The 10,698-nt window shown below is 57.8% G+C and overlaps 1 protein-coding gene across 3 annotated transcripts in view; it reads right to left on the bottom strand.

The window, feature by feature from the left end:
* Positions 1–642: 642 nt before the first annotated feature.
* The window catches only part of PSD (pleckstrin and Sec7 domain containing), a 34,909-nt gene continuing 24,853 nt past the window's right edge, over positions 643–10,698 (bottom strand). For all 3 annotated transcript variants that reach the window (XM_029958504.1, XM_018069086.3, XM_029958503.1), the window contains 7 exons: positions 5,756–5,799; positions 4,374–4,552; positions 3,461–3,531; positions 2,725–2,882; positions 2,257–2,401; positions 1,503–1,646; positions 643–1,251 (listed from right to left, as the gene is read on the bottom strand). In XM_029958504.1, the coding sequence (XP_029814364.1) occupies positions 1,018–1,251; positions 1,503–1,646; positions 2,257–2,401; positions 2,725–2,882; positions 3,461–3,531; positions 4,374–4,552; positions 5,756–5,799 (975 nt within the window). In that variant the 3' untranslated portion in view covers positions 643–1,017. The remainder of the gene's footprint in view (positions 1,252–1,502; positions 1,647–2,256; positions 2,402–2,724; positions 2,883–3,460; positions 3,532–4,373; positions 4,553–5,755; positions 5,800–10,698) is intronic.

Consider the following 10,698-nt stretch of genomic DNA (forward strand, 5'->3'; position numbering starts at 1 on the left):
CCAGATGGCAAACAGGGCCTGTCCAGGCTGCCAAGGGGGAATGGGGTTCATGAAGCACCGGCCCATCAGCATCCCATTCAGCCACAAGTGCAGCAATGGGTGCTGCCATCCCAAGGCTGCCTCCTTGTTGCTGGCAGCCACAAGGCTGTTTCCCCAAAGGGTTGCTGGTGCCAAAGTGGAGCTGGGGAAGCAGGCAGCAGCAGCACACACAGGAGCCCATGCTCAGCTTGCTGCAGGGCAGGGAGGAGCTGGATTGCTCCAGGTCCTTGTAAAAGCCTCTTTTCCCCAGAATGCAGTGCCTACAGGAAATGGCTGAGTTTCTGTTTGTTTGTTTTTTTTTTAAACAGTTCTCAAAAAGCATCAAAAGTAGCCCCAAAAAAACCTCCCTGGTGGTCAGCTCGATCTGGTACTAAAAAGTGCAAAACTGTATCACAAAAACTGTTCAAAAGTTGTAAGAAAGCGGGGAGGGTGCAGAGGTGACTGAGGTGGCAGGGAGGGGACCAGGTGCCATTGCCCTGGTTTCCCTGGCCACCAGCCCCAGAAGAGGGGACAGGTTAGGACTGGCCCCCTCCTATCTACCCCCATGGCACGACGGAGCTGGAGAAGAAGCAGCCGCTGGCTTTGTTTTGCTGCAATTTTGTCTTTTTTTTTTTTTTAAAACCATTGAAGAATTGAGGCCAGCAGGTGGGTTTCAGTTGTTCCCCTTTCCCGGGGCAGAAGAGTAGGTCCTGCAGCCAAATGCAGGACAAGGAGGGGCAGGAACAAGTCTGATGGGGCCGATGGTGCGGGCAGCTCCTGCAGGCAAGGACCAGGGACTGTCCTGCTCTGCCATCATCTCCGGTGGACGGGCCGTGGCCCTGCATGGCTGGTGCTGGCGGCTGCAGAAGGGCTGTCACGCCCTCTAGCTTGTGCCGCAAACAGACGGACACATGCAGGGTCTCGGCGGGCACACGGCCCCCACCCCCCTGCTGGGGGGGCAGGAATGGAGCTGCAGCGCAGGCGGCTGATGCCCCTCCCTTAGGACTTCTGGGGGTGGCTGGGGCGGCCAGTGCGCTCTGAGACATTGCGCTTCACCTTGGTGGCCGTGCTGGAGGGCTCTGCGTTGAGCGAGGGGCTGGAGCGGGACTTTTTCAGGCCATCATCCTCCCCACCCGCTGTGTCAAACAGGGTGGACTCAAATGCTGCCAGGTCCTCGGAGCCAGCCTTCAGCTTGGCCCGCAGCAGCATGGCATAGGTGCCATAGCGGGATTTCTGGAGGGCACAGTGCAGCAGAGAGAGAGGTTGGCAAGCTGGTTACTGTCCCCTGCACAGCATCCCCATGTCAGGGGGTGCTCGTGGCCCCACCCATCCCAGCCAGCATCCCAGGGCAGGGGAATGCTTGTGACCGTGGCAATGACACAGTGCAATTCATCTGACAGGGATGGGTTGGACCCATCGCTCAGAACAGTCAAGCAGGCAGGGGCAGAGGGCCTGAGGGTAGAGGGGGGTATCTCCCAGCTCACCTCAAACTCCAGGTACTCTTCCTTCTGCTTTAGCTCCTCATACTCCTTGCCCTTCACCTTCTTCTCAGGCAGTGAGGAGCGATGCTCCAGCAGCTCTGCTGACATTGTCTTGAACTTGGTCTCGTGGTTCTTCACCTGCTCCTCCTGGGGAAGGGTGACACCATGTCAGTGCCTTGGTCTATCCCCCTCGTAGTGTGAGCTGGCCAGGGACAGAATAGGTTTTTCCCCTTATAGGTCCAGCCAAGATCTCAGCTGCCTTTCCTGGGTTTGATTTTTTTTTTCTAAATGGCAGGCAAAATCATAGGCCCTTGGGGGCTGTCTGCTCTCACCTTGTGGAGGGGCTGACTGCAGTCTTAAAGCAGAAGAATTTAATCCCTCTAAAACTAGGCTGGTGGTTTTTTTAAATCCTTTCTGCTCTATGAATATCTGCCCTGGCATGCACGAGTGCCAGCTAATCCCCCCAGCCAGTTGCCTTTCAAGGTCCCTGGCAGGACCCTGCAGGTTGTGGTGTGGGACCATGTTCTCTTCCATGGTCTAACTATTGCTTGACTCCGGTCCCCACTGCCGGGAACAAGACCTCACTGTCTGCCCACAACCTCAGTACCCCTTTGCTCTGTGAATCCCTCGGCCCTGCACCTCACTGGGAGGCAGTGGGGAGCATGGCACCACACAAGTCCCTCCACAGGGGAAAGTGCCACTGGGAGACCCAGGGGGTTTGTCCCATGCTCACGGTTGCCCCCACACCATGGCCCACCTGGGACAGCCTGGTGCACGAGCTGGGTAGCAGTGGGCGGCTGAACTTCTTCTGGGAGCCGATGGCTGCAGGGAAAGGGGGTGCAGAGAACATGGCTGCCACCACATTGATGCGTGTGATCCACGAGTGCATCTGTTCCGGGTTCCTAAGGAAAAAAGCCATACCACAGATGGGCTGTCTGTGCCAAAGACAGAGAGATCTGCCCTGCAGACAAGATCCAAGTCCCCGAGACCTGGCCCTGGCCAGCCGTGGCACCCGGGACTCTGCCCCCAGCAATCCTGTGCCCAGCAGGGTAAGAAGAAGAGAAGCTGAGCAAAGCTCAGCACTGACACCGGGTCCCTTTCCTTCCAGAAAGGGCCAAGACAGGAGAGAGCAATGTGGCCCTAAGCCCCATCCCACCCTACCCCCCAGTCAGACGAGCCCTTGTGTCCCAGCGTGGGGCCCAGCCAGTGATCCTGAGGGACTCACTGTGCTTGGAAGAGGAAGACTCTCCAGTCAGCTGTCCTGAGGTAGAAGACATTGGGTCGCTTGCTGTAGTCAGACGCCCGCGTGGCAAGCGAATGGTGGATGCTAATAGCATTCTTCAGCTCCTCTTCTGCCAGCGCCTTCCCTGGCTTATACTCCTCCTGCAAATCATGGGGAGTTTCAGAGCCAGCTCAGGGATGCAGCCCACCATGAGTCAGCTCTGTGGGGTTTCAGGTACTGCAGATTAGCACTGGCAGTGGCAGGTCTTAGAGACCACCCTCCACCAGCCAGCTGCGGGCTCTGCTTCCAACTCATCCTACCCCCCTGGGGAGAGGTTGCACAACCTGGGTGCATTGGCTTGGCAATAACACAGGGGCTGTTCCCTACTGCCCACAGCTGGGCAGCATGTATGCCTGCAGGGAACTGGATGTCCAGCCCAACCCCCCACCCAGGAGCAAGTGGGCAAAGACCCCACTGCCCCCTGTCTCCCCAGCCAAGCCCCCTGCATGCAGGGCTCTCAGTCAGCAGCCACTTTCACTGCTCAGGCTGAGCCACCCTGGGAACAGGGTTGCCACCAGATCCCCAAGCAATGGCTCAAGCATGCATGGTGCCGAGTTTGCTTAGGCCATGCTGTTTGCTGGAGCCCCTCTCACAGCTGTGGAGACTGCCATGCCCCACCCCTGGGCTGGAGACAATCCCTCTCCCTGGTGCAGACACAGGTGGCTCTGCTGCTGCCTACCTTCTGCAGGTAGAGAATCATCCCCTTCAGGATGGCATGGAAGGGCTTCCAGCCTCGCTTCCCTCGGGGTGCTGCCAGGGAGGAGAGAGCAGCTCAGACATCATCCTCAGCATTTAGTGGGGGGAAGGCAACCCCCATCCTCCTCCAGCCAGCTCTGCCACGACGCACGTCCCCCCGCCCCCGGGACGGGCAGCACGCCAGGCCTGTCCCCGCGCACCTGAGCCCGTGCCGGCCGCGTGGCTGGCAGATGGTGCTGCTGGCAGGGGGCCCCTGCCGCCTCCCGGGGCCAGCCCGCCGCGCTCCCGCCTCGCTGCTTGTGCTGGGATGCACCACTGCCTCCCCGCTAGGGCGGGGGACGAGGCGGTGCTGCCTGCCAGGTAATGCTGGCTTTGGAGGGCGGCTGCATCTAATCAGATCTAGGCGGCATTAGATGGCCAGGGCTTAGAGGGGATTTTATTGGGAATACGGTGAACATGCCTGGCAGTGCCCAACCAGCAGCAGCCTACTGCGTGTCTTGTTTATCACAGCACAGGACACCTTCCTCCATCCCTGCAATCCTGTGGCAGGGATGCAGCCCTCTGGAATCCCACCCCAGCCCACCTCCCTGCCTGAGCTTTTCCCAGTGCTGTGGGCAGGGGCTGCTCTGCCCGCCTGCTTGGCCTCTGCCTGGCCCTGATGGTGGGGGCAAATGGGCAGGGAGAAGCTTTCCAGCTCCCCAGCCTGAGGGCTGAATTATGCCTGGCACATACAGACAGAGAGGACACAGGGGGCTGATGCTGAAGCCTGGCATGATGCTACCTGCTACCATTAGACATCATACAGTGACTCCTGCCCTGCTTAGCTCTGTTTAGTTTCTGGAGCTCACTGGTGCCCTCTTGCCCCAAGTGCCTCCCATGGGCTCCCCGGCACCTACTTTTCTTGCAGTCAGGATCAGCATGGATCTTGCGGACTAACAGCCCGTGCTTGTAGGTGGCAATGCTGGAGTCCTGGGAGAAGTCCAGAAAGGGGTTACTGCAGCTGCTGATGCGCTTGATGGATTTTGGGTTGGGGTCTGCCAGTTCCGAGAGGGACTTTCTCAGCTCCTCCTCATCTCTGACAATCACAAATTTGGGTGGGGAAAGAGTTTGTTACTTTGCTGGGGACAGCAAATACCAAGTTCCCCACTGGCTGTTCCAACTTTTAGACCTGGCTTCTGAAAGGGAAGCCAGGAGAAGCAGGCCAGGATGAGCAGTCTCCCACCACCACTGGTGAGCACCCCAAACCCAGCCATGCCCATGTGCCCCTGTCCCTCTAGGCAGCTGAGGTGATGCCTGGCCCCTCAAAAGACAGGGCATTGCGGTGTCTGCTGCCAAATCAGGGTGGGGCACCTGCCTACCCCAGGGAATGAGGAGCCCTTTTTTTGGCCAGGGATGGGACTGACACCAGCCAGGCTGATAAGCCAGGAGCCATGGAGGAGCAGCACCCCAGGGTTTGGCATTACCAGGGCTCCCCAGGCCATGGTGCTGGTCGGAAGAAGGGTTTAGAATGGAACTCACCCACAAAGAGAGACTCAGGCTGTGGTCCCCACACCTTCAGGGTGGCAGCCAGACTATGGGGCCCCAAGCCAGAAGTGAAGGGGTGCAGGGAGACTGTGGTGGGAAGGCCTCAGGCAGTACCAGTTGAGGGCAGGAGCAGGTGTGGGCAGTATGTAGGCAGCTCTCTCCCACCAGGCCACGGCCCCTCACTGTGGGCAGGCTGCACTGGTGCTGCTCCCCCCAGCCTGCACGAAGATGTGGGAGCCCAGAGCTGCTGCCTCCCCCCTCCCTCAGCCGCTCGCTGCTAATTAAACCCCTCAGCATCTGCCGGCGTCTCCATGGCAGCGGCCGAGTGCATCGCTCAGCGCTGGGTACCACTGGGCTGATTAATCCCTGCAGCGCAGGCGCTGCCGCTTCTGCTGCTGGAGATGGCAGCTGTGGGCGAGGGTGCGGGCACCCTGTGGGGCCCCGGCACAGCCACAGCACCCCCAGAGCCTGCCTACTCCCACCACGGGCATGGCCACCAAGACGCAAATCCACACCAAAGCCGCAGGAAGCTGGCCTCAGCTGGCTTTCTCTCAGCATGCTGGGGAAGGTGTTGAGGGCAGCCAGGGGTACGCTGCCTGCAGCCCCAGCCCAGTCCATCCCAAGCTCCCTCTCCTTCCCAAATCATCACAGGGGCACCTGCACTGCAGCATCATGGCTCGTGGGGCCTCTGGGGCTGGGTGGCCTCACTGCCTGCCCAGCGCCGGGCAGCAGCACCTCCCGTGGGGGTACTTACATGGCCCACTGCAGCTTCTCGTTCTTGATGGAGCCGTACAGTGCCTGCAGAGAGAAGAGCAGGGGGGTCAGCAGGAGAGTGGTGCCAAGACGGGGGGCTGCTCCAGGGAACAAAGAAGGCGCACCAGACTGGCTCAAGGGTACTGGAGGTTAAGGTAATCCCCCGTCAGTTTGTCCTGATCCAGCCCTGTCCTGGCTGGACTAGCTGGTGGACCTTGTTTTAGGGTTACTGACATCACTGTAGATACTGCTTCTCCTGGGCACCATGGGACCTGCAACCCCAAGCACATCCCAGGCATGGTGCTGGGGATGGGCCTGGCATTTTCTCCTTTCTTTCCCTTCCACTCTACCTCCCTGTGACAGTGCCACAGCATTAGCAGCATAATGGTGAGGCACATCAAACATTTCCAAGTGCTTGGGAAAGCTGTTTTTCCCCACTACAATGTGTTCCAGGCTGGTAAAAGCAACAGCATTCAGGAGGCCTGAGTCCAAGGAGAGCAAGCTTTTGGGACGGACTTTGATGGCGCTTGCCTTCACGCCGCTCAGTGGGACCTCAGTCTGCTCCAGGGCCCTCAGCAGCTTCATGACACAACAGACCATAGCCAGCAACCCTGCTGCTGTCAGCTACCTGCCCTGGGCTAGCAGAGATGGTCTCGTGGCAGCACCCAGCACTCCCCAGCAATGCATTGCTCTCGCAGGAGCACACTTCAGCTTTGGGACAGACTTCAGCATGGCATTGGCAGAGACCCTGGCATGCTGTCATTCATGAGGCCCCCAGAGGACCTTGTGGCTGGTCAAGGTAGGGTGGGTTGTTGCTGCTTGGAGTGGCTGTGGCCTGGCCCTACCCCTCCCCAGCACCCTCAAGCACCTTTCCTTCCTTGGGGACCCAAACATCACCAAGCTGAACAAAGCAGGACCCAATGCCCGTACTTCAGCACAGGAGCAAGACAAGCCTGCCTGCAGCAGGGTGCTCCAGGGCCCTGCTCCCAAGTGTTTGTTTGGTCCAAGCTGGGTGCAAGCCAGCAGTGCTCAGCACAGCTCTGCAATCAGGGAGGCTCCAGAGAGGGTTTCAACACAGTGCTCACAGAGGGCTTTGGAGCACGATCTGGAAGGCATCATCCTCGGAGGAAAATAATTGAGTCTTGCACAGGCTGTTCATGCAGCTGTCAACATCCATCACTGGGCCGGAGACTGCTGCTGAGAGATCTTGCTGGTGGCTGAGAAAGTACAACTGGAGGCGTGTAGGAGCCTAGGAATGCTGGCCAGCACACAGGCCCCAGCGGTGTCTGGGGAAGGGACATCCATCACTCCCAAGAGGCACAGCAGCCAGGACGGAGCAGGAACCCAGCTCCTCTTGCACTTTCCTGCTGGGGAAATGCTGGCAATAGCACCAGTTTGTTTCTCAGAGGAGGGAAGGGATTGTCCTAGTCTAGCAGGCAGAAACTAGGGTTCAGTTGTCTCCTGGGAAGGCAGGATGCCTATAGAGGGGTTATGGCCTCAGAGCCTGAGAGAAAATTTGACTCCAGCCCCATTCACGCAGCCCCAGTGCTGGAGGGGCAGGATGCTGAGTTGTGAGCAGGAGGTACCCATCAGTGGGCTGGTAGCAAGAGGAGAAGAGAGACTTAAAGAAGAGCCTGGAGGGAAAAACACAATCCAGAACACAAATTGCAGAACATAACCTGGGAGTGGAGCAGGGGGGTAAGCAGGCATCTCAGAGCAATGTAGATGATAAGGAGTCACCATGGGAAACAGAAGGGAAGGGATCTTACTCACTGCCACGGATGCAGCTGAAAAATGCTGAAAACGAACGGACACAAAAAGGAGACTAAAAAAAACAGCACAAAGAAGTGGGGACTGAAAACAGCAGAAAAGCACCTTGGAAAGAGTGGGCAGAATGGGACACATGGTTTGGCTTCTACCTGGCTCAGTGGCAATACAGAGAGGTGTCATCTCCCTGCCCCCAAGGAAGGGAGATGTGAGCCAGCTGAGCTGGGATTTTGGAGGGCAGGGTAAGGTGCAACACTGGAGAGGACCCCAGCCCCATGCAGGGCTTGCAGGAGGATTGCTGCTAAATGCAGAGTGAATGAAGTGATACCAGAAGATGCTCGAGGAGTAATTCTGGATGGCACATTGCCGGATAACAGCCTGGCAGAGTACTGCATTACAAAAACCTGGGCTCTGTCGGCGAGTAATTCAAAGGCTGAACAGCCTTGCGGCTTTCAAAAGCTCCAGCTGCCCTGCTACAAGCCCTGACAGCATGCCACCAAGCCCGTGTCCAGCAGGGGCTGCCAAGTACCCCAACTCAGAGTCAGGGAGCAGGGCTTGCTCAGCACTCCTGTGCAGGGAAACAGTGAGAAGCAAATAGGGAGACTGTGGGGATTGAGAGGACAATGCAAAGCTTTATGTCTACACTTAAATCCTGCCAAGACTTTGCTTGGCTAAACGCCAACCCCAGCCAACACCGATCTCAGAACAAAGCTGGTGGACTCAGCCCAGGTCTTAGCTGAGAAGATGCACTCCAGCCACAATGCCCACCCTGCTGTTCTGGTACTGTACCAGAACAACTGCCCGTCAGTCCACTGAACTCTGTGCTCTTTGGTGTACAGACTGTTTCTGCTGGGGAAGCACAGGATATGCAGGCTCCTGAAGCCTAACTCACAACCATGTCAGCAGAGACCAGAGACACTAAACCAGCAGGTCCCTCTCTCCAGGTTCTCTTTGCTCTGTGGTTTGATTCCTGCTGGGCCGAACGGACAGCACCTTTTGGTATCTCTGCGCTTGCAAGCGTTACCCAAGAGAAAGCTGGGCACTGGCCAAATGCCACTATGGACGACCCCAAGCATGGTTGGGGTTTTTTGCCATTGTTGGGTTATGAGCTCACTGCTGCAGCATGCCAGGCCAGCCAGCCAGCTCTGCCCTAGACATGCGCAATACTGAAGAGACCTAGGAATATACTGTCCCAGTGGGATTTCTAACTGAATCAACAACATCTTTCTTTGGTGCCCTCACTCCCAAAAAGCAGGCTGAGAGGATGTCCCGGAGTCCTGCTATAGCAAATGTCTCAAGGAGAGGTGAGGGGCTGCACTGGGCAAGAGGCAGGTGGCTCTGATGCTCCAGCCCAGCCATAGTGCCAGCCCTGCTGGGGACAGCCCTATGTGAGCAGGGCAGGGAGAAGACAGCCCCCTTCAACTCCTCAGCTCAGACCAGACCAGAGGCAAGATTCAGTGGTGGTTTGGGGAGCTGGGTAACAAGCTGGCCTGGACACAGCTGTGGTACAGGATTGTACTGAGGGCTGTAACCCAGCACTCAAGTAACAGATGAAGGTTAATGCAGAAATTTAGGTATCTGGATAAAGGGTTTAACCCTATCTGGAGTGTCTCTTTTATGCATCATAACTCTTACAGACACATCCCCTTTCCACTCTGCTAGTTCCTGTGCTAAACAACACAGTGCTCAGCTCTCTGCACAGCAAGATGCCCTGTGCATGTCAAGGCTCCCCTTCCTCTTGCCAGACCTGTGACCATCCACGGGTGCATGACATTCTTCAAGACAGACTTCACAGCCACCAAACACCCTCCCTGCAGTCATTCTCCCTCTCTCTGTGCATGGCAGCATTTCAATATGAGAGGTCAATTGCTGGCTTTCCCCAACTTTTCCTTAGCAAAACATCTTCTCTACACCCAGCCACAAAGCTCTGTGAGGTCCCCCAGGCACACAGACCACCCCAGCTCTGCAGATACAAACAGCAGGGTCAGATCAGGGCTGGACATTAGATGGAACTGTGCCTATGTTGGGTCACCAATTCACCTTGGCAGCCCCCCCTACACCATCACTGCCTGTACAGCACGCACAACCCATGCTCAAGAACAACTCATCACCTGGCACACACCAGCCCCTGCTGCGCACATCCCGTGTGTCCCTCCTCCCCTCCACTGCAGAGGGGCTCCAGTGTGCACAGAGCAGAGTGACTTGGGAACAGACTTTTTTCCCTGTAGAATAGGCTGCCACTGGGACAGTGTCCTGTGCATCACCTTCCACCCTGCTGCAGTCAGTAATGGACAGCTGCCTATCCCAGCCCCATACCTTCAACTCAGTAACATCTAAGCTGCACCAATCTCTTTTAAAATATTTAAAATCTTCCTTGCCCAGGCAACTATTACTCCCAGGACAGCAGACCCCTCTATCCCTCCCAGCACAGCCCCACAGCGCGGGAAGCAGCGACCGAGCATCTCCCAACTGCATGTTTCCAACCGAGTGCGTCACAACTTAATGCTGCCCCCAGACCGTACTGCGCTATGACAGTATCGCGGCTTGGCACGGCCCCGATGGCCCCACCGGGCTTGTTCTGGCCACGGGGGCGGCCCAGGTAGCTCTGGGGTACCCCTGCCTGCTCTGCCCCAACCTGCCTGAGAGGAGGGGGACGATGCAGACTCTTCTCCCGCTGCTACACCAGAGCAAGGCACCCAACCGAGGCAGGACGCGCCCAGAGACAGCCTGTTCGCTTCTTCCCACCCAGGACCGATGCGCACCAGCCTAACATCTCCAAAACGGATGTCGGCTCACAGCGAGCAAGCTCTTGGCAGTAAAAAGCCCTTTTTTGTCCAGGCTGCCACTCCTTTCTCTCCAGCTCCGCTCGGCTGGGAGCCGGGGCTGCGGCGCTGTCCCTCCGCGCTGCCTTGCGGCTTTCCCCGCCGCCCAGCTGGGTGCCAGTCTGCCCTGGCCGGGCTGGCACGGCACGGCACGGCGCAGCTCAACCCTTGGCAGGGAGCCCGCAGAGCTTGTCACTTATGCTAAGCTGGAGGGTTGGTCCCAGCGGTACGGCTCTGTCCTGGATTCCTCTTGCAGCGATGTTTTCGAGCAAGCGTTGCTGTCAGACCACGGTAAGCGGCGCAATGTCACCCAGGTCTTGCCGCGCTCCCGCAACCCCTGTGCTCGGGGTCGGAT

This window comes from Manacus vitellinus, unplaced genomic scaffold (genome assembly GCF_001715985.3).
Source record: "Manacus vitellinus isolate BGI_N305 unplaced genomic scaffold, ASM171598v3 scaffold_15_pilon, whole genome shotgun sequence".
Taxonomy (NCBI): Eukaryota; Metazoa; Chordata; class Aves; order Passeriformes; family Pipridae; genus Manacus; species Manacus vitellinus.